This window comes from Pempheris klunzingeri, chromosome 15 (genome assembly GCF_042242105.1).
Source record: "Pempheris klunzingeri isolate RE-2024b chromosome 15, fPemKlu1.hap1, whole genome shotgun sequence".
Lineage (NCBI taxonomy): Eukaryota > Metazoa > Chordata > Actinopteri > Acropomatiformes > Pempheridae > Pempheris > Pempheris klunzingeri.
The window spans coordinates 1,431,098-1,456,202 of NC_092026.1; the positions used below are offsets into that span (position 1 = coordinate 1,431,098).

The following is a 25,105-nucleotide window of genomic DNA, read 5'->3' on the forward strand; positions in this document are numbered from 1 at the left end:
GAATCCAGAAACTTTAGATACCAGGAAAACACTTTTACTGTCACATGAATGCAGGATTTGTTCTGGTAGCGGAGAACTTAAGAACTAAAGGTTCTTAGAGTTCCCCCCTCTGTGTTTCTGTGTCCTCCCCCTCCTCCCTGTTCCCTCTGACAGGCATGAATGTGACGAGCACTAGGACCCAGAGCGGAGCGGCTGTCGGCGTCCGTGCAGTAAATATAGCCGCGGCGTGTTCATCAGAAGCAGTTGGGGGTCGCGAGGAGACCTGAACAGACCGGATCGCCCTGAACGCACAGGAAACGGCTTCATGTAAAACCAACAGAGAGCAGGAGAGAGGGCACCTGGAGATCAGCTGACGGCCGCAGGTGAGTCTGTCTGTCCTTGTGAGAGGGTGAGGCGTTCACTGACCGCTGCCTCTGTCCGGTCACTGAAGGTTTGCTGAGTATCAGTCAGTAACTGTTGTTTGGTTTTTGTTTTCTGCTTCATCTTTTATATATCAGTTTGATACAGATACTTTATTTATTGATTTAAGTGGAAATTAAAGTGGTTTAACACGGTCACCACCAGATCAGTGCCTCAGCTGTCAGCTTTAGTTTATCCGACCTTACTGCGCTTAGTGGCCAACAACTCCAAAGACGTTTGCTTCACCTCCACATTAAATGGAAAATATGTTTGAAAACCTCCAAATATCAGTTTGTTAAATTCAGTGAGGAGGAGATCAAGACGTTTATTCTGTAAAAATGTATTGATAAACAGAATGCTGCATTCAAAGGGTGTCAGCAGTTTGACTATTTTGTGCTTCCTGAGGAAACACTGAACCAATGAATTGATTGTATTTTGAGTGAAAACGATGAAATGACCACATGAAAACAACGTCTGGTCCAGTCAATAATGGATTCTTTTAGTCATGACAACCATCTGTGTAAACTTCACCAGGCGTGTGTTTATACTTGGTCCAGTAGATCACCTCAGCTGGATCCCTACAGAGAGAGACCTGGAAGATCCTTTTGGTTTAACCACAAACAGCCGTTATATCGCTCTCTGCACACACACCAGACTACATTCACTAAAACAGGGATTTTAGAGAACAGGACACAGGAGCTGCTGCCTCCATCAGTCAGTGTGTTTGTGTTATTGTGTGACTTTGGTGTTTTAAAGGGTCCATTTGAACATAACATTTGTGTAAAACACTAACAGAAACAAGCTGTTCAAGGCAGCAGCAGACCAGCAGCTCCTGTGTTCTGTAATTTAAAATCCCTGTTTTTGTGAATGTAGTCTGGTGTGTTTGCGATATAACGACTGTTAAACCAAAAGGATACAGCCAAATGACATGTAGATGTTTTTGAAGTGGTTCAGGTTGTTGTAAATGGCTGACGTGCTCACATGCGTCTCTCTGAGCAGGTAGTAGTTACCAGACTAAGGAAGCCTGTGAGGGTCACCTCTCCAGGATGCTGCAGCTGTGTAAAGTCACCAGCGCCCTGTTCATCAGTAACGCCCGCTCGGCCTGCAGCGACGAGCTCATCCAGCAGGAGGCGGTGACGCTCTGCATCAACGTGTCCAAGCAGCAGCCGTTCCCCTCCGCCGGCATCAAGAAGCTGCAGATCCCCGTCTACGACGACCCCAGCGAGGACCTGTACGGCCACTTCGACCGCTGCGCCGACGCCATCCAGAAGGAGGCGAGCCGCGGAGGGCGCAGCGTCGTCTACTGCAAGAACGGACGCAGCCGCTCGGCCACCGTCTGCATCGCCTACCTCATGAAACACCGCAAACTGACGCTGATGGAGGCGCTGCAGGTGGGTGGCACGCGTGTCGTTATGACGGCTAATCACACCGCCCCCTGCTGGCCAGGAGACAGTACGCAGGTTCAAGACACTTCTGTGTTGGCGTCAGTTTTCAGAACCAGAGGCTGCGTCCACTTCGTTATGTCCAGCTAATGAGTGACCTGAAGGTGTCGATGCTTCACTTAAAGTTTCACGTTATCAGGCTATCAAACACAGACGACTGTGTTTAAGCTGCTGAAACTGAAGATGTGTGGCGTCCAGCAGACGGCCGTACGTCTGCAGCAGGGTTCAGTGGTTTTTATTAAATGATCCAATTGATAAGATTGTTACGTTTACACACATGAAGGTCTGTCAGCATCTGGCCAGCTACAAACAGGACTGTCGCTCTTCTGTAAGGGTTCATTTCAGGACTTTTCAGGGACAAAGAATTCAGGGCCAGCAGCTCAGTTAGACCAGATCCCTGCAGCAGTCTGACTCGGCACAAAGTCCTGAACGGTTCACCTTCAGTCGACAGCAGCAGGAATAAAAACCTTCTGTTCCAGCAAAGTTTGCCGGATTAACAAAGACCCAAATACTGGACTTCTAATGTTCTTTATTTCCTCCAGTCTGCTGTATAATTATTATTAATAAACATGCCCTGATTAGCACACTGAGCAGAGGAAGTCTGAACTCTTTCTTCCTCTGTTGTGATCAGTAACTAAACAGGCGGTAACGCTTCGAGGCTTTTTATGTTTGAAAAACACGACGTTGTTTTCACATAAAACAGATTTAGCTAAAAGCCTTTTAACCACTATGGTCTGCTTCTGCGTGGAAGAGCGTCCGTGTCTGGACGTGTCTGCTCTGAGGAAATGAAGCTGTGACGTTTAATAACTCGACTCTTTTCCACCGTTTCCTCTCCCAGAAAGTGAAGACGGCTCGTCACGTGATCGACCCGAACCCCGGCTTCATGTCTCAGCTGCAGAGATACGAGCAGGAGCTGAAGAGGAGGCGAGGGCGGACGGACTGACGGACGGATGGACAGCTGGACGCCTCAACCACAAACCCTCATCCTGACCTGAAGGTCACCAGGTGATCGACTCCCTCGCTGTCGCCGTCACTGAACTCCACTCAGTTTTCATCAAGTCGGCTCTTAAACGTCTCGCTGGACTTCAAACATCGACGTGAACAACAGATAGAATCATTTATCCATCAGCTTCATCCCAGCAGAGACGGGAGCGATTAGTATAAAATTAGATTAAACATCTAAAAGAAATATATCAATAAAAAGACTAACATTAGGACTCTAATGTGGAAACAATGTGCAGTAGTGCGAGACAGTAACTTTATTATAGTCACAAAGTGCTTCAGGAGTGAAACATTCATGCAGCGCACAAAGAAAACAAAGATCAGATGAACTTAGTGTAGTCTGTGAGCTGTAAGGTGAATTAGTTTAAGGACCATAAAGCTTCAGCGCTTCAGACTGCTGTGGCTGCAGCTCCACGTCCTACCTGCAGGTGGAAGCACTGTCACAGGACATAATGCAGAACGGCAACTTGTGGTGAAAGTGAAACGAGACCTGCAGCTCTGTCGGCTTTAGAAACCTCAAGGAAGCATTTAAAGCTGCGACTCTTTAACACCGAAGTCCCTTTAAGACCAGTTCAGTAGCAGTGAAAGTCCTTCTGACGGAGCAGAGCTCACCTGTGTCCTGACGCCTCAGACCGGAGGTAGTCTGATCTCAGGTCTGTTTCATTGGACCGTCAGAGAGACAGAAAGTCAGACAGAGATGATGTTACACTGCAGGTTTCTGCCTTCAGTCTCACCTCTGTGGTGAGACCCCCCCCAACCACTCAAAATGATGTTTGGCCCTGTTTTCTAGTAAACACTTCATCTGTAAGCAGCTGTCAGAAAACGAGTTCAACTCTAAAGGTGAAGTGTTACTGGTCCTCTGTGTCCACATCCTGGTGTCTGAGTGACTGGTAGGTAGTAACAGTGTTGGAACTGGTCCAGTAGATCACCTCAGCCAGCAGACACCAAACGGGCTGCAATGGCTGCAACGTGATCCTTTGGGACAACTGCACCTGATCACAGTAGGTCCACTAAAAGAGCTTGTTTGATCCACTGACAGGCTCAGAGTGTTATTCTAAGTATGTGGCAGCATCATGGAAAGGATCCCTGTTTTAGTGAATGTAGTCTGGTGTGTGTGCTGTTTGTGGTTAAACCAAAAGGATCTTCCAGGTCTCTCTCTGTAGGGATCCTTTCCATGATGCTGTCACACACTTAGAATAACACTCTGAGCCTGTCAGTGGATCAAACAAGCTCTTTTAGTGGACCTACTGTGATCAGGTGCAGTTGTCCCAAAGGATCACATTGCAGCCCGTTTGGTGTCTGCTGGCTGAGGTGATCTACTGGACCAGTTCCAACACTTTTACTACCTACCAGTCACTCAGACACCAGGATGTGGACACAGAGGACCCTTTAACAAAACCATTATTCCAGGTTTGACATAATATTCCAACATTATTTGTCATCACTGTATTTGTCCTGCTCCTTTATTACAGAAAGCACAGCAGCCACTAGAATAAATGCAGGAAGCAGCGTTAATATAAACGTCTCAGCACACAGCGAAGAAAACAGCGGCGAGGAAGGTTTGTTTTTAAAGTTTTATGTTGCGTTCCAAGAATAAAGTCAAACTACCTGCGTTAGATAAATTGACTTTAATCTTGCTTTAATCTCGCTGATCCTCTTCCGTAGGAAACACGTTTAGCTCTGAAAAGACGGCACAAAACTGTAAAACACAAAGACGCAACTTTTTCAAAGATCAGAAAACTGGATTCAACTAGAAAGCAAGTCAGCAATAATGATTTAACTCTTGTACAGTATCCAGGTTTAGTAGTGAATTATTAATACTCTAAGAAGCCATCAGATGTCTTACATCAAACAAATACTTAAGCTCAGGATAAAAATAAGCAATAGGAAACAGGTTTTAAGTATAGACGCAGCACACTGGGGCTTTAACATTTAATGAGCAGCAGCATTAAATCACTGCAGGATCAATCTGGAGATCAATGTTATCATCAGGAAGCTGAATCATGTTGAGTCATGTTAAAGGGGAACTCTGGTATTGTTACATGCCTGGTATGTAATGTGTGACTTTGTGTCTGTGGAACAGACACTCCTGTGTTGTGTGAGGTAAAGGAGTCTGGTGGCTGTGAGGAGAAAGCAAAGAAAAGGGATTTTTTCAGTTCTCTCTGTCTCGAGATCCTTTTTGTTTATCCAGAAACGTTGTTACATCGCTCGGTTCACAGCCACCAGACTCCATTGACAAAATCAGTAATTTAACCTCACAGAACACAGGAGTTCCTGGTCTGCTGCTGCCTCCATCAGTTAGTTTGTTTGTGTTGTTGTGTGAATTTGGTGTTTTTAAAGGGTCAGTTTGGATCCAGCACAATATTTGTGTAAGACATAGTAACAATTAAACCAACCAATCAATCAATGCAGCAGAGCAGCAGCTCCTGTGTCCTGTTCTCTAAAATCCCTGTTTTAGTGAATGTAGTCTGGTGTGTGTGCTGTTTGTGGTTAAACCAAAAGGATCTTCCAGGTCTCTCTCTGTAGGGATCCTTTCCATGATGCTGTCACACACTTAGAATAACACTCTGAGCCTGTCAGTGGATCAAACAAGCTCTTTTAGTGGACCTACTGTGATCAGGTGCACAGACAGGACCCAGGTTTTAAAACACCAGATTTACCCTTTAAAGCTGTGGATGGTGTTTTGTATCGACACTTTAAATGATGATATTTATCTTTCCAGTAAATGAATGTTGATACATGAACACATGCATTTCAGGTGTGTGTGTTTGTGTGTGTGTGTGTGTGTGTGTGTGTGTGTGTGTGTGTGTGTGTGTGTGTGTGAATCTCAGGTGTGTCCTCTTTATTTCTGTGGTGCTGCCATGTAGAAGTGAATTTAAAGCAATAATTTTCACTAGATGTCATTTTAAACCACGTCAGACCTCAATAGTTGTTTGTAAAGGAGTCTGTGATGATGAAGCTTACCTGCTGTGTGAACGGTGAGCAGCTCATGTAAACACAGGTGTGTGTGTGTGACACGTACGGACACGACGCTGCGTCCCTTTAAGACTCTGCTGCTGCATTAATGTCTGTCAGATTTAATCCTTGAAAAATGAAATAAAGTCATGTTACTCATCCAGTGATTGGCTCTGTGATGTTTTATAAGTATCGTTACCTTCGGCGCTCACGTCTCTGCACCGCTGGAAGGCGTCTCGGTCAAAACCAAAGCAGGTCGACATCGTGAAGTGGCAAAGGATCGTGGGAGTTGTTGTCTTTCGCCTATCTGAACACGACTCAGGCGGGACGTTTTAAAGTTTTAATCACGTTATGTGTTTTTTATTTTGATGATGTAACCTGGTGTGAGGCGGCGATCCGTCGCTACTAAGAAACAAATAGTGGCTTGTGTTCAGCCGGAGGGGTGAAAGAGACGAAGCCATCGACAGACGACCGAATGAAACGCCGGATTTGTCTGGTTTGAGTGTTAATGGAACAGTTTAAATAATGCAACAACAGAAACAGAACAACATTGATCTCGTTGAGTTTGTAAGTGAACTAATGCTGCACGTTTGGATTTGATAAGTTAGCTCACGTCATTTTTCCCGCAGTGTCAGATATAAAAATAAAAAAACAACCCTACAGGTGACCTGGTGAGCAGCAGATAGCTCACCTGGCCAGCCTGCAGGTGTGTGTGTGTGTGTTTCATAGACCCTCTGGCCACTTGGGGAATGTCAGCCACTCAGAGGAACCCAAGTGTTGGCAGGTCTGGTAAAAAGAACGACTTACTTGTGTTGAAAAAGGAGCCGAAGCGTCTTGAGACAGAATCGGTTTATTTCTGAAGCGTGTTACATCTCTGCTGTACGGACGTCTTTTAGTGGTCTACAGACCAGACTGGACCAGCTGCTGTGGGCTGACGTGGTTCAGACACCGGGGGGGTTCTGTGGATGATGACGACTGTCCCACTCTTGGCGCACTCTGTCGATCCACTGGTTGTAGTTGGACACCTTGGTGTAGATGCCCAGCTTGTCCTCGCGGCCGCAGCCCTCGCCCCAGGACACCAGGCCAATCAGGAACCAGGTGCCTTTGTACAGGGTGACCATGGGTCCGCCGCTGTCCCCCTCGCAGGCGTCCATCCTCTGTCCGAGGATCCCGGCGCAGAGGACGTTGTCGGAGATGTTGTGGGACATCTGGCGGGAGCAGATCTCGCGGTCCACCAGCGGCACTTTGATGACGTTGAGCGCCGAGCTGTAGCGGGTGCTGTCCATGTCCTCTTTGCCCCAGCCGGTCACCACGGTCAGGGTGCCGTTGGAGTGGAGCACCCGCTCGGCCAGCTCTCGTCCCGGCAGGCAAACGGGGAGGATGTAGTTGGAGAAGCGGGCGGGGGTCTCCAGGCGCAGCAGGGCGATGTCGTTGTCCACCGTCATGCTGTTGTAGTTGGGGTGCTTGAAGGTCATCTGGACTTTCACGATCATCTCGGTGCCTTCGTCTCTGATGCGCTCGTAGTCACCTGCAGAGACGGATCACAGGGTGAGGACCCAACATTTAATTATTAAAACAGCCGGAACGATAAGCTCATCTTCAGCTTCAGCTTCAGTAACTATTAATAATCGTCAATCGATCAGTCCTGGGCTCCGTCACATCTGTCGGACCTTTGTTTCTTCACAGTTCAGTGAAAGTCTAAACCAGCGTTTCTAAAACCTGCAGACCGCCCAGTCTGAAATGTTGGGGGGTGGGTGAGCCTGTGACGGAGCAAACAAGAGTTTGTCGTCTGGCGTCTTTCAGCTCGATTTGACGGGATGATGAATAACGGTGAAGATGCTCCATGAGACACACGGCTGTCATCACACTGGCTTTTCTCTGTCGTCACCGTTCAGACGAAGCTGAGGCCGCTGACCGACCTCTGACCCTGAGCATCTGATGTGTCAGACGAGACGAGACGAGACGATGGATGTGGTGAATAATGATTTCTACCTGTACTGTTTTTATTTTGTTTTTTATATTTATTTCTATTTAAGAACATTTCACTGCACATTACACTGTGTATAACTGTGTATGTGACAGATAAAGAATCTTGATTTTAGAACGTGTGATGTCAGATTTAGACTCTGATCCGTCACCTGCTGACCTCCACTCAAACTAAGCGTATGTCAGAAAAGTCTGATAATTAAATCTGACGGAGAGTTTTAAAGAGTGTGTGAATGGATTTTCAGTTCTTATGAATTTCATGGTTTTAAAAATATTCAAAACAACAAAACTAAACTTCCACCCTGAAATAAGACACAAGTTTGAACCTGCAACTTTTCTGCTGAATGTAGAAACCAAACCCCGTAATGAACTAGAATTCTGATTAATATGATAAACTATTGGTGGGTTTGGTGGCTGAATGACTTACTTGGTTAGGTTTAGGAGAAGGTCCTGGTTTGGTTCAGATAATGAGTTACTCACCGAGTCGCACGGCGAACCTCAGGTTGTTGTCGAGGCAGTGAGCGGCGGTCAGGACCCAGCTCTGATCAATGAGGACGCCTCCGCAGTGAAAACTCCCCCTGGCGTTCAGTAACAGCACCTGGACGCAAAAACATCCTGTCGACTCCATTTAAATCTGAACTGTTCAACTTAAATCTCTAACTTTCAGAAATAAGGTTTTTATCTTTCGGTGTGTTTGCTGTCACACGAGCCGTCAGGATCTTAAACTAACTGACGGTGTTTCTGATCCTCCGACCGGCGTTTAAAGAGGAGCAGCGACGGTAGAATTCGGTTACCTGCCAGGGACTCTCCCCCTTCTTTCCCACCTCCCCTCCCATCATCCAGGGCAGCAGGCCGTCCATCTGTGTGGTGTACGACGACCTGCCGATCAGCAGCTGACCGCAGGACGACAGACCTGCAGTGACAGCAGAGACAAACAGCTTCAGGTCCACAACACTGCTGATGACAAAGCCACCACGTGGGGGTGGCGGCTGCCGATCGCCCCGGCGTTCTCTGGAGATTCCCCCGAACATGAGCAGCAGCAGGACGAGCCAAAGGCCAAACATGACTAAAACATGCTTTTATAAAAGGTGCCTTCCGCTGCTTTCACCTAACCACTTATTTTTCTTGTCTGTTAATTGCTCTCAAAGTGTTGATCTAACATGAAGTTAACGGGAGAGCGCGCTGCATCAGGCTGATCCACAAAAAACTGATATCAGCTGGAACAGCAGGAATAATAATGTGATAATCTGATATTTAGTGAAGGACTGGAGTCTTTTATTAACCCTCAGACTGTACATGAGAGGTGGACGCGGCCCGTCGGTTTGTGGGCTGCTGTTTTGAAGCCTCCAGTTTGGCATTTTGGCTGCAGCCATCTTTGTTTTTTGGAGCCAGAAGCGAGAGGGTGGAGCTTGCTAGCTTGGTTAGGAAGGTCTGAAACTGGCGTGAAACAAAATGTTGGTACCAGTAAAAACTGAAGGGCCGACTGCTTTGAGCATCTTTTAGTTCAACAGAACTGATGAAATCTATCTATCCTGACTGACAGCGACCTGTCAATCACATCGTAGCTCCGCCCCCCCCTTCCTGGTGTATCTTCCTCTAAATGGACCATCACTGACTACATGAACGTCCTGCTGTGCTGAAGAAGACTGTAAACTAGAGACTGAGAGCAGAAACTGTTCACTGAGCTGATGAATCAGGAGAGAAGTCTCCTCATTTCCTCGTTGACTTCCATCCAATCAGACTTCTGTTTGGAGCCAGTGGAGTCGCCCCCTGCTGGACACTAGAGAGGATGCAGCTTTGAGGCTCTTCAGCATCACATACAGTCTGTGCTCACCACCAAAAACACGGCTGTTAGTCAAAATCAGAAACTTAAGAGCTCAAATGAAGTCGTTTTTGTTTAGATTTAGAGGCTAAAGAACAGAAATCTCTCCGTGCAGCACCTCACCTACCGAAATAAACGTGTTTCATGTACTTCTCACCTTTCGGGACACATTTCTTGGAGTCGTCGGCCAGTTTGTACTCGCTGATGCAGCTGCAGGTCCTCCTCTGGCCGTCCTCGCTCTCCGTGCAGTCGTGGCCACAGCCGCCGTTGTCCACAGAGCAGTTAGTGGCTGTTTGAACTGGACCAAACACACGACTTTTACACATGTACACGTTCACATGTCACCATGTCGGGAGGATTCATCTGGGACTGCTTTGGTTTGACATGTTTAGATCATTTCCCTAATTTCAGCCTCTCCTTTGGGACGATTTGCTAATTTCTTCTTTTTTTACCGTCTCCTGACAGTTTATAATCAATAACCAGCAGATTCATCTCTGAGGAAAATAGTTACTGGTTGCAGATCTGCTGGTGTGATTGTTGGCGCTCCAGAAGACGCTCGAGTGCATTTCAGAGGATTTCTCTTTCTCGCTTTTACTTTAAAAGGTTTCACTGAGGTTTCTTGCCTGATTGGTAAAAGAGTCTGATGAGGTTTGTGTCTCCAGACAAACCAGAGACTATTAAAGGTTTAAGTGGCTCACATGGTTTTTGCAGAACAGGACAAACTATAGAAACTGTTCCGACAGTTTTGTTTCCCCAAAACTTCGCTTTCAATAGAAAAGTTTGCAGTAAAAATTGAAGGGATTTCTCTTTATGTTGGTAAGAACTCTCACACCACAAGAGGTAAGAGAGGCAATGATTGTTTTTAGGTGAACTGACCCTTTAATGGCTCAGGGGCTGTTAAGAGGATCATGGGTAATCTCGTACGTCAGTGTTTTCTGATCAGACTCACGCTGGTTGCAGTATTTGCCCTCGTATCCATGGTTACAGCGGCAGGCGTAGTCCTGGTACATGTCCACACAGGAGCCGTGAACACACATGTTGGATTTGCACTGGTTCCCATCTGGAACACACAAACAGCACGTCAACGAGCCAGACGTCACGTGACCTCAGCGACGTCACGTGACCTCAGCGACGTCACATGACCTCACTACGACCTGAACAAACCGAGAAACTGATGAATCTACATGTTGGTCCGCAGCAGCACGACTGCAAACAGAAAAGGACCTCGTCAACATCTCAACCTCCTTTTTAGGACACGACATTAAAGGGTGGGGCGTTTATTATAACCTAAAACCCTCTGACCTCTGACCTCCAGACCAAGATGCTAATTCATTTCCAGACTTTAGGATTCATTCCTACGGCGCCGAGCAACAAAATAAGAGCCAATTCATTGAGGAGAAAGACGTTTATGGGCTTTAAGAGAAAACACACTTTGGCCTGCAGTGGATTTTTCATTGGAAAACCTCGAGGAAAAAGTGGAAGCGAGGCTGAGCAGCAGTCTGGGATCCAGCTCTTATCACACATCCATGCAGGGACACCTGATCATGGCTGCTACCGGTCTGACTGAAAAGGTCTGATGTGTCCACACAGGTGACTGCGAGAGGCCGCCGATGCCGAGATATAAAAGCAGAAGAAGAAGCAGGTCCAACGACATCATAGCTGGGAGAGAAAGGTGAAAGTTTCTGGTGCAACCGACCTCACAGTTGCACATGAAGCAGGTAGAGGGTTTCGTACCTGAGTACACGGTCCAGAACTCCAGCTGGAAACACACAGAACAGAAAGTCAGTGATGAGAATCAGAGAAATATCACTGCGCTGTGGCAGGACGAGCAGAGAATCAGGACCAGGCTCTTCATCAGGATCTGGTCTCCATTAGTCACCTCCTGCTTACAACAAATCTTATTTTCTTATTTTTACCAGCAGGAAACTGAACGTAGCAACAAACACAAAGCTGTGGTCACACAGTGAAGCTGGAGGAGGGTTAACTCTCGAAGACTAAAGAGGTACTTTTATGTTGCTTATGATAATCTGGTGTTTGTGGGATAGAATCCGATAGAATGATTATTAGTTATTATTAGTTTTTCTCTTGCAAACGTATGATTTCGTAGCCTCAGAGGAGAACTGAGGTTTTTAGACTTTTATATATTTTTAGTCTTTAACTTCTTTTTAAATCTCAGAATATTAAAGTTTCCTTTCTTGTAAATTTGTCAGTTTCTTTTGTAAATTTACGACTTTAATCTTGGACCCCCCCCCCCCTCCCGCTCTGGCTCTGGTTTCTTGTTGTTTTTACAAACTTTGGCCCTAATTGTCTCTGACTGCAGGTTACTGAAGCTTTAACACAGATTCATGTGAAGGTGAGCTGTGATTGGCTGCTTGAGTTCAGTAATCGGTCGCCAGGATGGAGGTTTGGGATCACTGAAGGGCTGCTGATCATCCTTCAGATGTTTGGCCTGATTTCTCTCTTCAGTTGCTGTTAATTTGCTTAATATCAATGAAAAATCAATCAATAATTACAGTCAATGTATATCTGGTATCTTTCTTCTTATTTATTATCATCTTTCCAGGAGTCGTGAAGAGAGACGCTGAGGGTCTGAGGTTTCAGAGCAGGACTCTTTGTTGGTGCAGCTTTTAGTTCTATTGAACGAGGTTTCACATCACAAAATGAACCGAAGCCGCCCCGTGTTCAGCTACAGTGGACTCTAAGGAGCAGCTTCTAAAAACAAAAAGAAGACATCTTACTGTGGCCTCCCTGGTTTGGAAAATCTCTCTGGCTTCCTCAAAGTCACATTTTTCCTCCATACATTCGCGCTCCATTGAAGCAGGTTTCAGCTCCTCCAGGAAGGAGTTCGCCCGGCGAGAGCGGAGCAGCATGTGAGCCTCCGGAGGGTCCGAGAACACTGAGGGAACAGAGAGTCACAGCCGAGGCCTTATTTCTGTCTACAGTCCAGTCCAGGTCTCAAACCCTCGTTTCTAGAGGCTTCGAGTTGTAACCATCAAGAGCATGTTAACGAACATCAGCACAAACACACAACATGTAGATCACTCCTGAGTCACTGTTACAGAGAACATCGGTGAGAGCATCACTGTGTTTCTGTTTCTGTAATTCCAAATGTCTGATTCCAAACAAATTATTTTCGTCTAACTGCCCCGCCTCTCTTCCCCGTCCTCCGGGGGGCAGTCAGGACGCCGTGGGCACTGCTCTTTATCCAAACCCTCATGTTCTCTGCTTTAAATAAAGGGAATCTGTTCTTTAACGGCCTGCTACTTAGTTATAGAAGAACTTTTGGTTATATTGGTAGAAAGTCTTCTAACAGCCCGACAGCGATCAATAAATGAAATAGTTTGTCTGTAGCCGTCACAGGACCGTAAGGAACCCGTCCACACAACCTACCTGTCTACCCACATACCCGCCTCCACAAGGCTAAAGCTAACGAGCTAGTCGCACAAGATTGGCAGAGAAAACGCGGCCAAACTTAAAATGGCGTCTCAGCGACAGACTCAGACGTCTGAGCTGCTGCTCAGCGACAGACTCAGACGCCCACTGAGCTGCTGCTCAGCAACAGCCTGTCGTGTAGCAGCGTAAAGCTAACTAATGCTAGCTGTTCACATCTTTGGGATGTTTAACAGAGCTGTTTATTTGTCAAACTGAAAAACTAAGACAGGCTGTCAGGCAGCGGTTGTGTTTTGTGGGGGAGGGGCTCTGGAGGAGGGATGTGGGGGAGGGGGGGGGGTATTTTCAGTTGGATATTTTCAAATTTGCGCTGCTCTGTTAGTTTCATGGTGGACTGTGACTTTAAAGTTCAATCAGACCAAAAGCTGAAGTCACTTCTGGCACAACATGGCGTCTACTTGTGTCTTTGCATCGACTTGACCAGACTTGACAGGCAGCGATCCTCCGATCTCACGTCTCCTGTCTTTGACACCTGTGATGTTCACACCCACCTGACAGACTGAGCACCGACGCCGACCACAGAGCCACGACGGAGACGCAGAGGACGAGGCGGGACATGACCTCAGCCAGACCTGCAGCCAATGAGAGGAGACGGACACGAGCCAATCAGCCGCTCTGTTTACCCACCGTCTCCCGTCCAGCAGGAACACGCACAAACATCAATATTCATGATCCACATCGAAATGACGGCGAGGGAGCGAACTTACCGAATGACAGCAGGATGAGCGGGTGAACTGGAGGAGCTGCGGACGAGACAGGACGACTCTTTAAATGTCGAGAATAAGCTCTCAGCGGCTTCGGCGAAACACTTGTACAGTATTGATCAAATCACGAGAGGCCTCAGAACACACAGACACCCATGTTTGCAACTCTGTGACCTTTGACCCCACAGAACGAACAACAGGGGCAGCAGGCCCGCCGCCCTGAAGCCGCCGCCACGACCCGGAGCGGCGGAAGAACGAGCGGGTTTGAGAGACAGAGGAGAGGTTTTGTACTTACGTGTGGAGAGAGGAAGCCTCGGACAGACGATGGTTCGCTCCGTTCCTGCTGCGTTAATGACTAACTGGGCGTGTTTACTGAGAGTCCACAGTCTGCAGCCAAACACACACACACACACACACACACACACACACACACACACACACCTCCCCTTTAACCTCCACCCACTCACCTGTGCAACACATCTGAGCCCAGTTTCCAAAAGTCCTCCATGTTCTCACCCAGTTCCTCCAAAGTGCTGCTGAGACGTCCGTCCAAGAACAGTTTGAACACATCTCTGTCTTCGCCTACATGCTGATGTGATCAGTGTGTTTGGACTCATTCAGGGTTCACACACTTTTTCATGGACGCCTCAAAACTTATCCGTGTCTTTTCAAGGACGCAAACCAGAGTAACCCTGAAAACCCCCTGAGCACGTCTGTGTCCCGTCCCGGCTCTGGTCTGGTTTTGCTCTGGAGCGTTTTTGCCCGGTTAATTAATTTACTTGCTCAGATTTTGTAAATTTTTGTCTGCACGGGGGCTTTAATTTTGAAAACTGAGCTGATTCTCTTTGCTGTTTGTCTGTCTGGTAATAAGATGCTGCAGGTAGAGCAAAGCACTCAAACCGTGCTTGGCGCTAAAATGCTAAACCGGAGCGTTCAGAAAAAGGCTGAAAAGGTGCAAAGATGAACCTGATGAGTGAGCAGAACGTGTCTCCCTTAATATTTTCATGGTAAATGTGTGTTTTATTTCAGTAGCTTTGTTGTGACGTGACGCAGTGACGCAGTAAAGCACCAAAATCCAGCATGCAGACCCATTCAGAGTCACCGTGTCACATCACAGTTGAGCTACTCAAAGAAATAATCAGGAATTTTCCATAAAATGTTTATGGAAAACCGGACAAAGCACTAAAATCCAATATGAAGGGTTGTGTCCTGTCTGGTGCTGATTTAGCTATCAAAAACTAGCTTCGCTGCGGCGCACAGACCGCTAAGAACGCCATGGCGAGGTCTCACGAACAGGAAGTGATGAAATTCCCAAAGCAAAAATATGAAAGGTGGTTGGCTGAATCCACTTTAGTCTCCCAGAGCAGGAAGAACAGCAAGCTGACACCTCTGTTCCAAAAGCAGAGGAGAAAAAGCTGACAATGAAGACATGAAGAGGCGTCTGGGACTTTGATACGTCTTGATTTTCATTTAGAATTACATAACACACACACACACACACACACACACACACACACACAGTATAAAGGCCTGGGCATCAAATAACTTGAGCACATCAGTGAGATTACAAAGATAAACAGATGAAAAGAGGACAAAACTTCCCAACAAGCACAAAAAAAACTTGTTTTTGTGAATTAGGAGGACGCTGCATTGACTTACATTATAACAATTCATATCCAGAACCAGAACCCACAACTTCACCCTCAATAAATCCAAGTCTGAGGCCTAAAACTGAACGGGTTGGACCAGCTGTGGGCCACATTTATGTCCCCACAATGAGATGAATTCATGTTTCAGCAGACAGGATGGTGAGTTTGGAGACGAGTTACCTGAGTGATGTTATCCGTCAGGTGGAGGATGGTTTTTACTGAACTCACCTGGATTCAAGAGCTCACAGGTTTCAGAACAAGGACTCTGTGACTGTTTGAGACACCTGGAGAGATGTGACTTTATCTCCTGATGGAGGCTCAGAGCTCATTGGACAGTCTTAAATTCTGGCAGCAACAAGGCGATTGGATAACGTCCGTCCGTCCGTGAGACGATCACTTTTGCTGAATTTTTCCAAGATGGCGGACAAAAGCTAACCTAAGCTAAGCTAGCTGTTTTGCTCAAAGACTCATCCCGACTGCCCCTGTTGTTTATAGGTTGATTCTTATTTTATTTTTTACTCATATATATTTATGTGTTTGTTAAGATTTTCTGATTTAGATTCTCCTGTTTGGAAAATTGACAATAAAAATCCACTGAATCGTTGCCTTGGTGAGGGCTGCGTCCCCGTTGCTATGGTTACTCCAGCCGGCGCAATAATTTAGTTTGGCGAACAGACAGATTTCACTAATTAGTAAGTGTCCATTACCCAGACTGCACGGTGTATAGATTAATTATTAATTATTATTTGTTAATCATCTTTTTAATCTTAATATTTAGTCCACAGATTAAAGTGTTACACCTCTTTGTTTTGTTCTTGTTCTTGTGTTCAGACTGAATCAACCTCTGACCCGCCTGGAACCACCTGTTTTTACCTGCGTCTCCCTTTCAGTATATATATATATACTGTATATATACTCATATATATGTGTGTGCAGCAGGTGGACTGAGGATGACCTCCTCCTGTGTATGCGTCACCGTGGTCACATGACGCTCTAAAAACGTGACCTCCTGAAAGCAGAGCTGACGGTGACGCTGACCTCAGGTCGCCCGTCGACGCCCCTCAGCACACAGTGCAGGAATGCGGCCTTGTTTCCAGGTACAGGTGTGAAACCCGCGCTGGCCTCGGGAGTGTTGCTGAGCGCCGCCGGCTGTGGAAACCAGGACACTTATTAAGGTTAACTATTCATCTCTTTGTCTTGTTTCTCGTTCCCTCGGCTCAGTTTACCTTTGTGTCCTCAACTGTTTTGATTTTTCAGAATAAAAGACGGCCCCAGGGACATAAAGGAGCCGTGTCTGGTTCCACGGGGCAACGGGGTAACTCACAGCGAGGACGAGAACTGGCCCGCTGCCTGCTGCTTTGTGTTCGGACCAGAGTCCTGCTTGTTCCCTCCACTTCCCATGAACTGTTTTAAAGGTGGGATTGGTGTTTTTGTCTTTCCGCCAACACCGTCGAGGTTCCTGGTTGAAGGCGCCGATAATTCATGTTGATGATCAATTTTACAGCCTGAAGTGCAAAAACTAAACCTGCGTCCTGATCCAGACTGATTTATTGTCAATAAGACAAGAGAATGACTGGATGAACCTTAAAACTACAGAATCTGACCTCATTTCAGGCCCACAGATACTCATGATTGATCTAATGATCTAACTTTGGTCCTCAGATTGTTGTTTTGTCCACAACTGAAAGAATGTGAGTTGAGTTTGACAGAAACAGAAAATGAACCATCAGACTTTAACATGAATCACTTCCTGTCCATCAGCTCATCAGGTCATGTTCCTGCTCTCCTCACACGACACTTTCAAACATACTAAATGAAGAAAATCAGACATGGACCGACTGTGTGTTCGTGAGGGGCGTTGCTTCCTGGGACTACTTCGTAGTGAATTCCTGAACCGGACTGGAGCCGATTAACCGCTTTGTCTCGTCTTGTTAGTTTCTCGGCGGCCGTCGGTCGCAGCAGAGAGTCCTCTGAAGGAGATCTGTTTACAGTCTGAGCTTCTTATCGCACATCGACACCCAAAGTGACAAAAGAAAAGACAGAAGCAGAGAAGAAAGGAGTAAGAGGGAAAGGGAGATGGAGAGATGGAGGTGAAGAGAGGGAGGACAGTCCTCAAATGCTCCTGATGAGTGATAACACTGTCCACAGGATCACAGGAGATATTTAGGTGATGATGAAACATAGATCAGCTGGATCAGGATCATTTTATACTAGTTTGACAGTTTATGTCTCACATGGATCCAATTTATTTTATTATCATTCATTTATCATCATTATATTAATTATTAGTAGGATTATTACATTGTGACGACTGTTGAGCAGCTTCTTGTGCTCAACAGTCATTTTTATCCACTGAAATCTGAAATATTTTGTTTTCTATTATTCCAACTTCACATCATATGGAACAGTGTCCCTGAGGAGGCAGGTCGCTGATGTTTCTTAGTAATAAATATGTTATTCAGCTGCTCACAAATCTGTTCTGGCCAAACAGGCGAAAGCAGAGCAGAGCGGTGAAAGGGGAGATTAAACAGAGAATCTTGTTTTGTGACAGGATGAGGAGAGAAAAGCAGGGTGGAGAGCGATGGAGAGATAATCAGAGAGGCGTCTCCTCTTTCTGCGCTCAATATGATTTTGCTGTTTCACGTTGAAGGAGGTCACGTCGCAGACACAAGGCCCAGTTCTCCTTCAGCGGGACAAAGACGACAGGCCTGCCGTCCCTCCCCCTCCTCGCCCCCCGGTCCTCAGCCTTTGTCTGTGAGCCCCGGCAGGTGAGGCCGAGCCTGGAAGGAGTTTTGGGCGAGGCCTATAAATGGATCAAAGCCTCCTCGACGCTGCTCATCTCCACACAAATCCTTCTCCAGGCGATGCTGCGTGACTCGGACGGAGCGGTGAGGATTTGACTTTCGGGGTCTGGGAGCTGATCATGTGGGCTGGAACTTGTTTTTTTTTTTTAATCCAGGTTTGACTGGTTGTTTGTGTGCTTTCCACAAAATACTAATTAGTAAAAAGAGCAGAAAACTAATCCAACGAATCGTTTTGAAAAATATGAAATTCAGACACAAAAGTCTTCTTTTCCACTAGATCTTGTCCGTCCACAGCTCTTTAGATGTATTTCAGCTCATCAACATCTGGACAGTTAGTGGATGATGTGCTTGGTCCCCTCACTGGGCTCAGTTTCCCTTCAGGCTGAAGGTTTCGACGCTCAGAGTTTGGAGCCTGGGCGGCCGAGTGTCCGCTGTTACTCAGAGAAGTTTACGACTTCAGGCAAATTCACATCTGTACCAAGATGCGACGGCAGTTTAGACTATTTATCCATAGTTACACTGAGTCACGTCACACCCGCGTCTAAAGGTGTATTCACATCATCACAGAGCCGCTTAAACCGAAAGATGGCCGAAAACCAAATAACTCGTGTTTCTGAATTTCCAGAAGTGTACGATAAACAAAAAAGACAAAAGAGGATCAGACAAAAAGACATATTTGCTTGGGGAAATATCAGCATGCAGATTTAAGGAGCAGCTGAAGGCCTTTGTGTTCCTGCAGTGATGAGCCTCCTCTCTGTGGAAACAGCCTGTAACAGCTGCAGGTCCAGTCCAGTCACACAGGAGCCGCTCCGTCTACCTCACAGTTTCTACATGTGATTCATCCATGACTTTGTGTTTATACCCCAAATTCTAATCCAGATCTGTTTGTTGTGCCGGAACGAGTCGGAGAGGCTGTGGAGGTTTTCTTTCTGACCTCTGTCCTCTGCTCTCCCATCATGCTCCTCTTCCCACAGATGTTGCAGAGGCTGCTGGGACTCCTCGTCCTCTCCTCCATCTGCTCAGCCATGCTGGTGCCAAACACCACAGTGGAGTACAGCGGAGAGGACCCCCTCACCGTCCACCTGCCCGGCACAGATGAGGACGACTCTACCGACACGGCGGAAAGGACCCCGTGGGCTCCGGTCAGCCGAAACTTCCACGCGCCCCCCACATGGCCGTCCTTCGACCCCGGAAACAGCTCCAGGATGCTCGGGAGCAACCTGGACATTCCCTTACCACCTGACATGAACATCTGCGACATGCTGATGAACAGTCCGCAACCGCTGCCCTTCGACGAGCTTCCCCCTTTCTGCCGCTGTTTAGGCTGCAAGGGCACCGCGGGGCCTAAAGGAGACAGAGGAGACCAGGGCCCAGCAGGTGCGTAGATCACTTTAAACAAGCAGACTCCTCCTGCAACGAGATATTAAGTGTCTACTGTGATCACTGCCAGGTAGCAGCTTGTGTTGTAGGAATCATTCTTGATTGCATTTGAAGAAAGCAATACCTTTTAGTGGAAAGACTTAATGTCACGTGTTCTCAGCACAGATCATCTTCTAAAGCTGGTTACTCGTTTCAAGGCAGCTGTACTTGATTTCTTTCATGCTGAATCACCCACGGCCACAGGCAGCATCAGTCACACAGGAGCTCAAACTACGAGGGACAAAGTGTTGCTCATGTTCACAGGAAGCTGCAAACTGACTAAATCTGTTTTTCAGTGCTTTGTTGAAGCCGCGAAGCGTCACTCCATCACACCTTTGTGTTTCACTGTGTTTCTCTGTGCTGTTTGACCCTTTTATTTACCGACACTAAGGAGAAATGCAGCTGGGCGGAGGTTGGTAGCCTTTTGTGAGAGTACATACACGAAACGTACCGACTGTAAATGAATAGGTACACAAGCAGCAGCCACGCCAACGAGCACCTGAGCGGCGACTTGGCGTCGGCGTAGCTGCCACACTGGGTGTTTTGTAGCTTTGTCGCTCATAGACTGAACACTAAGAGCATAAAGACTGAAGGAAAGCTGCATCTAACGCTCATTTACTGATAACCGGCCAATTATTTTCTCAATTAACCCATTAATCATTTAGTCTCTAACGTCCATCACAGCATCCTAGAGATCAGATATCTTGGTTTGTCTGACAAATGGTCCAAGAACAGAAACATGAACATGTGAGGCCAAGAAAAGAAGCTAGAACAATCCTGAGAGAACCTGGAACAATCACATTTTTAGATTATTTGGACTTAAAAAAGAACCTGCTGAGAAATATGCATGAAAATAGAAATGCAGTCCATTAATTAGATGATAACATTGAAAGGTTTTGTAACGAGCTTCTCCAACAGTGCTAATGTTTGGTGACAACTTCATTTAAGTAGGAACCATCGGTCATCACTGAAGAAAGTGTTAAATCAGCAGTGAAACAAGACGCCAGCACTGTGAGGCTTTCTGGTGCGATTCCCCTTTAAGACTTTAAAGACGACAATACTAAAGCTGATGCTGTTTCTTCTGCTCCTGTAATGTTTGATCAGGTATACCTGGGAGTCCTGGGAGGAGAGGAATGACGGGCTTCCCCGGTCGTCGAGGATTCACAGGCTCTCCGGGGATGAAGGGTGAGTTACGCATCAGGAGCCGTCGTCTGTCCCAGGAACACATCCTGGCCAGCCCGGACTCATCGAAGCAGGAGAGAGTCCCAGCACAGATGCTGAGCGCTGTACTGCTGAGGGTGGGGGGCAGCAGGAAAACAGATTTTAGTCACCTTAAAAAAATAATAATAATAATCGACATCAGTTTAAGTGTACACCATATTTAGAGTATTCTCCCAGCTTTAGAGAGCCGTTTCTGAAGGGAAACTGAAGCTGTTATATCGTTCTCTGCAAAGCCACCAGACTCTGTTGAAAAAACACAGTAATTTGAACTTGCAGAACACAGGAGTTGTTGCTGGTCTGGTTGCGGTGACTCTGGTGTTTTAACATGTTAGTTGGGACCTGAACTAATGATTTAAAACATCAAAGTCACACAATAACACAGACAAACTATCCAACCAAGGCAGCAGCAGACCTGCAACTCCTGTGTTCTGCAGGTTAAAATGGATGTTTTTGTCAATGGAGTCTGGCGCCTATGAATATAACCGCTTCAGTTCCCCGTCGGACAGCAAGCTAAAGCAGTGAAAAGATTTTAAAGATAGTACCTGACACTAGATTAGTTAGAAAAAACACATGCTGATTAAAAGCAGCAGATTATAGCATTTCTCTACAAGTCAGAACAATTAAACAGTCCTGGTGAAAATGTCTGCCGTCTACTGATTTCAGTCCACTGATCTCAGTGTCGCTGTCCAGGTTCAGAACTGTGGGGGGAAGGAGGGGATTAAAGTATTAAAGTTACTACCACCAGAGAAAGAGAAATAAAGGAGAACAGCAGTATTTATGTGATGGCTGTAGAACATCCAAATGTCTGCTGTGCATGTTAATAATCAATATTTCCTGAATGCCTTTTGTTTTGCATCTACAGTTATTCTAAACATCAACCTCCTCAGAGACTACAGCTTAAAATCAGTCTTCAGACACCAACAGGCGCTGGTTTTGTCTTTAATTCCTGCTGCCAATGCATCCATCTTCAAAAACAGACCAATGACTTTGGGATGATTCCTTTTCACTCAACGTGTGCAGGTAACCTGCTTTTTACTGTCTAGGAGATAATCTCTGTTTTCGTCTGCTGTTGCAGGTCAGAAGGGAGACATGGGGGAGAAAGGGCAGTCCGGCAGCGTCGGTGTCTCCGGGATGAAGGGTGGACGAGGCTTCAAAGGTCTGCCGAGATCACTCTTTTTTTGTTGTTGTTCAGTCTTTTTATTAGTATTTTAAAATACACAAAATACACTGTTTACAAATGGATCAAATGAATACAATAAGCCCCCCCGTTCCAACAGAGCCCCACCCCTGCAACAGTATCACTGTACCATCCAATGATTCATCCGAAGAGATTCCACAAAGTTAGTTATATAAACATAGAAATAAACTTGAAACACTTGCAAAGGAAAAAAAAAAAAAAGAGAGATCACTCATTTTAAAAGATCACTCTTTGTAAAAGGGCTATTAGTGATCCATGATCCATGACGCCGTGAACACCAGAACAAATCCATAACACATCACTGATACCCATCGCACCGTCACTACAATGAGATTGACTTCTTGGTTAAAAGAAACTAACAGACAGGTGGCCTGAAACAGGAAGCCAGTGGGAACCTCCTGTTTTGTTTTGCTGTCCCGTCCATCCACTCAGACCTCCGCAGACTTAATACATCTATCACACTTTGCTCATAATTCCTACGATCACTAGGAACTGCTCACGGTGAGTCTCCTGGGCTGCAGCCTCCTCAATCCTCCACGCAGTCACTCCTGCACGTGGGCTCAGTGAAGGAAAACAGAGGTTAAAGGTTTCCATACTTGATATTCTTCATGTGTCTGTTTGTGTGTCTCCAGGAGAAAAAGGGGACCGAGGACTGGAGGGTCCCCCGGGAACACAGGGCCCACAGGGAGAGACGGGCTCATGCCCCGCCTCCTGCGAAAGTGTCCAGGGTCCACCGGGCGTACAAGGTCCCCCTGGACCAGCTGGAGGCAGAGGCATGCCTGGGGTCACTGGAGCTAAGGGAGTCAAAGGTTTAAGTGGCGATAAAGGTGACATGGGTAGACCTGGTGCCTCCGGGATTGACGGCCAGAAGGGAGATCAAGGTGAGCAGGGGGTGTGCGACTGCATTGATGGAGTAAATGGCACTGATGGGAGGCCAGGAAACGACGGGGCTAAAGGGGACAAAGGCAACGCTGGTGTCAAGGGTGTACAAGGCCCCATGGGGCTAAAAGGCAGCAAGGGCAGTATGGGTATCATAGGGGCGCCCGGGCCCTGCTCCCCGGCCATCACATCGGCATTTACCGCACTTGCCAACCAGTCGTTTCCTAGGCCTAACTTTCCTGTTCCTTTCCCAATTGTCCTTACCAACCAGAACGGGCATTACAACCCACTTATGGGCATGTACATGGCCCCCGTCAACGGCACCTACGTCTTCTCCTACCACCTGTCAGTCGGCCTAAAGGCCCTTAAAGTCGGCCTGTTCCACAACTTCTACCCTATGGTGAAAACAACAGAAATTACCGACCGGTCCACCACCAGCCAGACTGTTGCCCTCCACCTGTACATGGGGGATCAGGTGTGGCTGCAGGTGAAGAACGACAACACCAACGGCATGATCAGCAACGGGGAGAGCAGCAGCTCGTTCTCCGGGTATCTGCTGTACCCCGACTCCTGCGACATGCCTGTGGGCCGACATCACCTGACCTGGTCCGTGCGTACGCAAGGGTTCGGCTGGAATGGCCCTCAAGACGACTCCACCACCCCCCCGCCACAGTAGGCTGACAGTCAGTCAGTCGCACAGTTAGACACACAGACACACACACACACACACACACACACACACACACCCAATCAAACACTCACTGTATTTATAACTGCACGTTTTAAAGGAGGGGTATTCCAGAAAAGCAGATTTGTGAGTTTTCTGTCAGAGAAGTTACTGCGGCGCTTTAAAGTCACGTGGCTGGCTGCTCTCACTGTTGTCATCTGATAAAACAAGCAGGTGATGACGTTCAATATTCAATTTCTTTCCATCTAGCACACATCGTCAGGTCAGAATTTTAATGTGTCCAATAGTTTGGTTTATGACTTAACACATGCAAAACCACCGACATCCCCCATCAGCTTCACTTGTACATTGAGTTTGGTGCTAATTAGCACACGTTAGCATGCTAACATGCTGAACTAAGACTGTGAATATCATTAACATTACACCTGCCAGACAAAAGCATGTCAGCCTGCTGATGGTAGTGTTGAGCTGAGCCAAAGTAAAGTGTGACAGCTGCTAGTGCGGCTGCAGGCTCTTCCTCTTGAATGACAGTTAGCCGTTATAAAGTAATCAAATATCTGTCAGAGCAGGAAAAGAGCTTCTAATTAACAACAATAAGCAAAAAAACAAAAAAAAACACTGCGATAATATTGGCAGGTAGTGTGAGATGGGTCGTAACTTTAGTGGGAAAGTGAATCTTTCCATTTAATTTTCACTGAAAAAAGCCAAAGAGATGATGATGGTGTGCTTTTTGTGAGGGTCGGTACCACACGAGCACGACGACGGGGCCCATTTCATCTTTTACCAAAAACTGCAGCTCCTGCAATTCGGATACTGAACTTGGCCATATTGAGATTTCCATAATATGTTAATGAATTGTTCGGTTTGCTTTATTGTTTCTCATCGTAAGACACAGAAACTCACTTTTAACTAATGGTCACAACTGAGTTTCAGTATCTTGACTTTCATTTTATAAAAACAAGGAAGAAAAAGAAGAAACATCAGCTTTACTAAACTATGATGCAAAGAAGACAATGTGATACAGAAATTAAGCAGGAAAATACCCCCCCTTTAAATGCGGAGATAAATTCACTCATGATTCAACACTGAAATCACCGCCATCACTGAAATATGAAAACGCATGTAGGCTTACACGTGCCAGCTTCACGAACACATTTGATCATGCACTCGATATTCTGAATAAATGATCAGCCAGCTGACCGCAGACTTTTCCAGTCGTCTGTAGAGGTTCAGAACGTCTTTAAAGCACTTTGCATCTTTAGAGTAAATATATTCTTAATTCTCGGTATCAGCTTGCTGCAGTGTAGTTTTACAGCCTTTATCATTTCGCCTTTTCCAATGTTTATGATGCATTATGATGTTTGATGCTTGAGAAAAAAAAAACATTTAAGAAATATATTAAATCGCACCCAGAGCGGCTGCTCCGATCACGAGTCTTCCAGCAGTTCATTTTTGTCATTTTATTGAAGACAGAGGCGACGGCGTCT

At 46.4% G+C, this 25,105-nt stretch overlaps 3 protein-coding genes across 3 annotated transcripts; 2 read left to right on the forward strand and 1 right to left on the reverse strand.

Moving 5' to 3' along the window:
* Positions 1-1,445: 1,445 nt before the first annotated feature.
* Positions 1,446-2,784, forward strand: dusp28 (dual specificity phosphatase 28). The gene is made up of 2 exons (XM_070845778.1): positions 1,446-1,790; positions 2,680-2,784. Exons 1-2 carry the CDS (start codon positions 1,446-1,448, stop codon positions 2,782-2,784), a joined length of 450 nt encoding a protein of 149 aa, XP_070701879.1.
* A 3,848-nt stretch (positions 2,785-6,632) lies between these two features.
* Positions 6,633-13,800, reverse strand: proca (protein C (inactivator of coagulation factors Va and VIIIa), a). The gene is made up of 9 exons (XM_070845370.1): positions 13,764-13,800; positions 13,548-13,628; positions 12,345-12,502; positions 11,341-11,365; positions 10,556-10,666; positions 9,764-9,904; positions 8,579-8,697; positions 8,265-8,382; positions 6,633-7,326 (listed from the first exon to the last, which is right to left on the reverse strand). The coding sequence occupies exons 2-9, from the start codon at positions 13,612-13,614 to the stop codon at positions 6,740-6,742; spliced, it is 1,326 nt and encodes a 441-aa protein (XP_070701471.1). The 5' UTR covers positions 13,615-13,628; positions 13,764-13,800; the 3' UTR covers positions 6,633-6,739.
* A 1,235-nt stretch (positions 13,801-15,035) lies between these two features.
* LOC139214041 (complement C1q and tumor necrosis factor-related protein 9-like) lies at positions 15,036-23,606 on the forward strand. Its single transcript, XM_070844779.1, has 6 exons — positions 15,036-15,043; positions 18,060-18,297; positions 19,188-19,590; positions 20,737-20,817; positions 21,929-22,009; positions 22,684-23,606. The coding sequence occupies exons 1-6, from the start codon at positions 15,036-15,038 to the stop codon at positions 23,604-23,606; spliced, it is 1,734 nt and encodes a 577-aa protein (XP_070700880.1).
* The last annotated feature ends 1,499 nt before the right edge of the window (positions 23,607-25,105 follow it).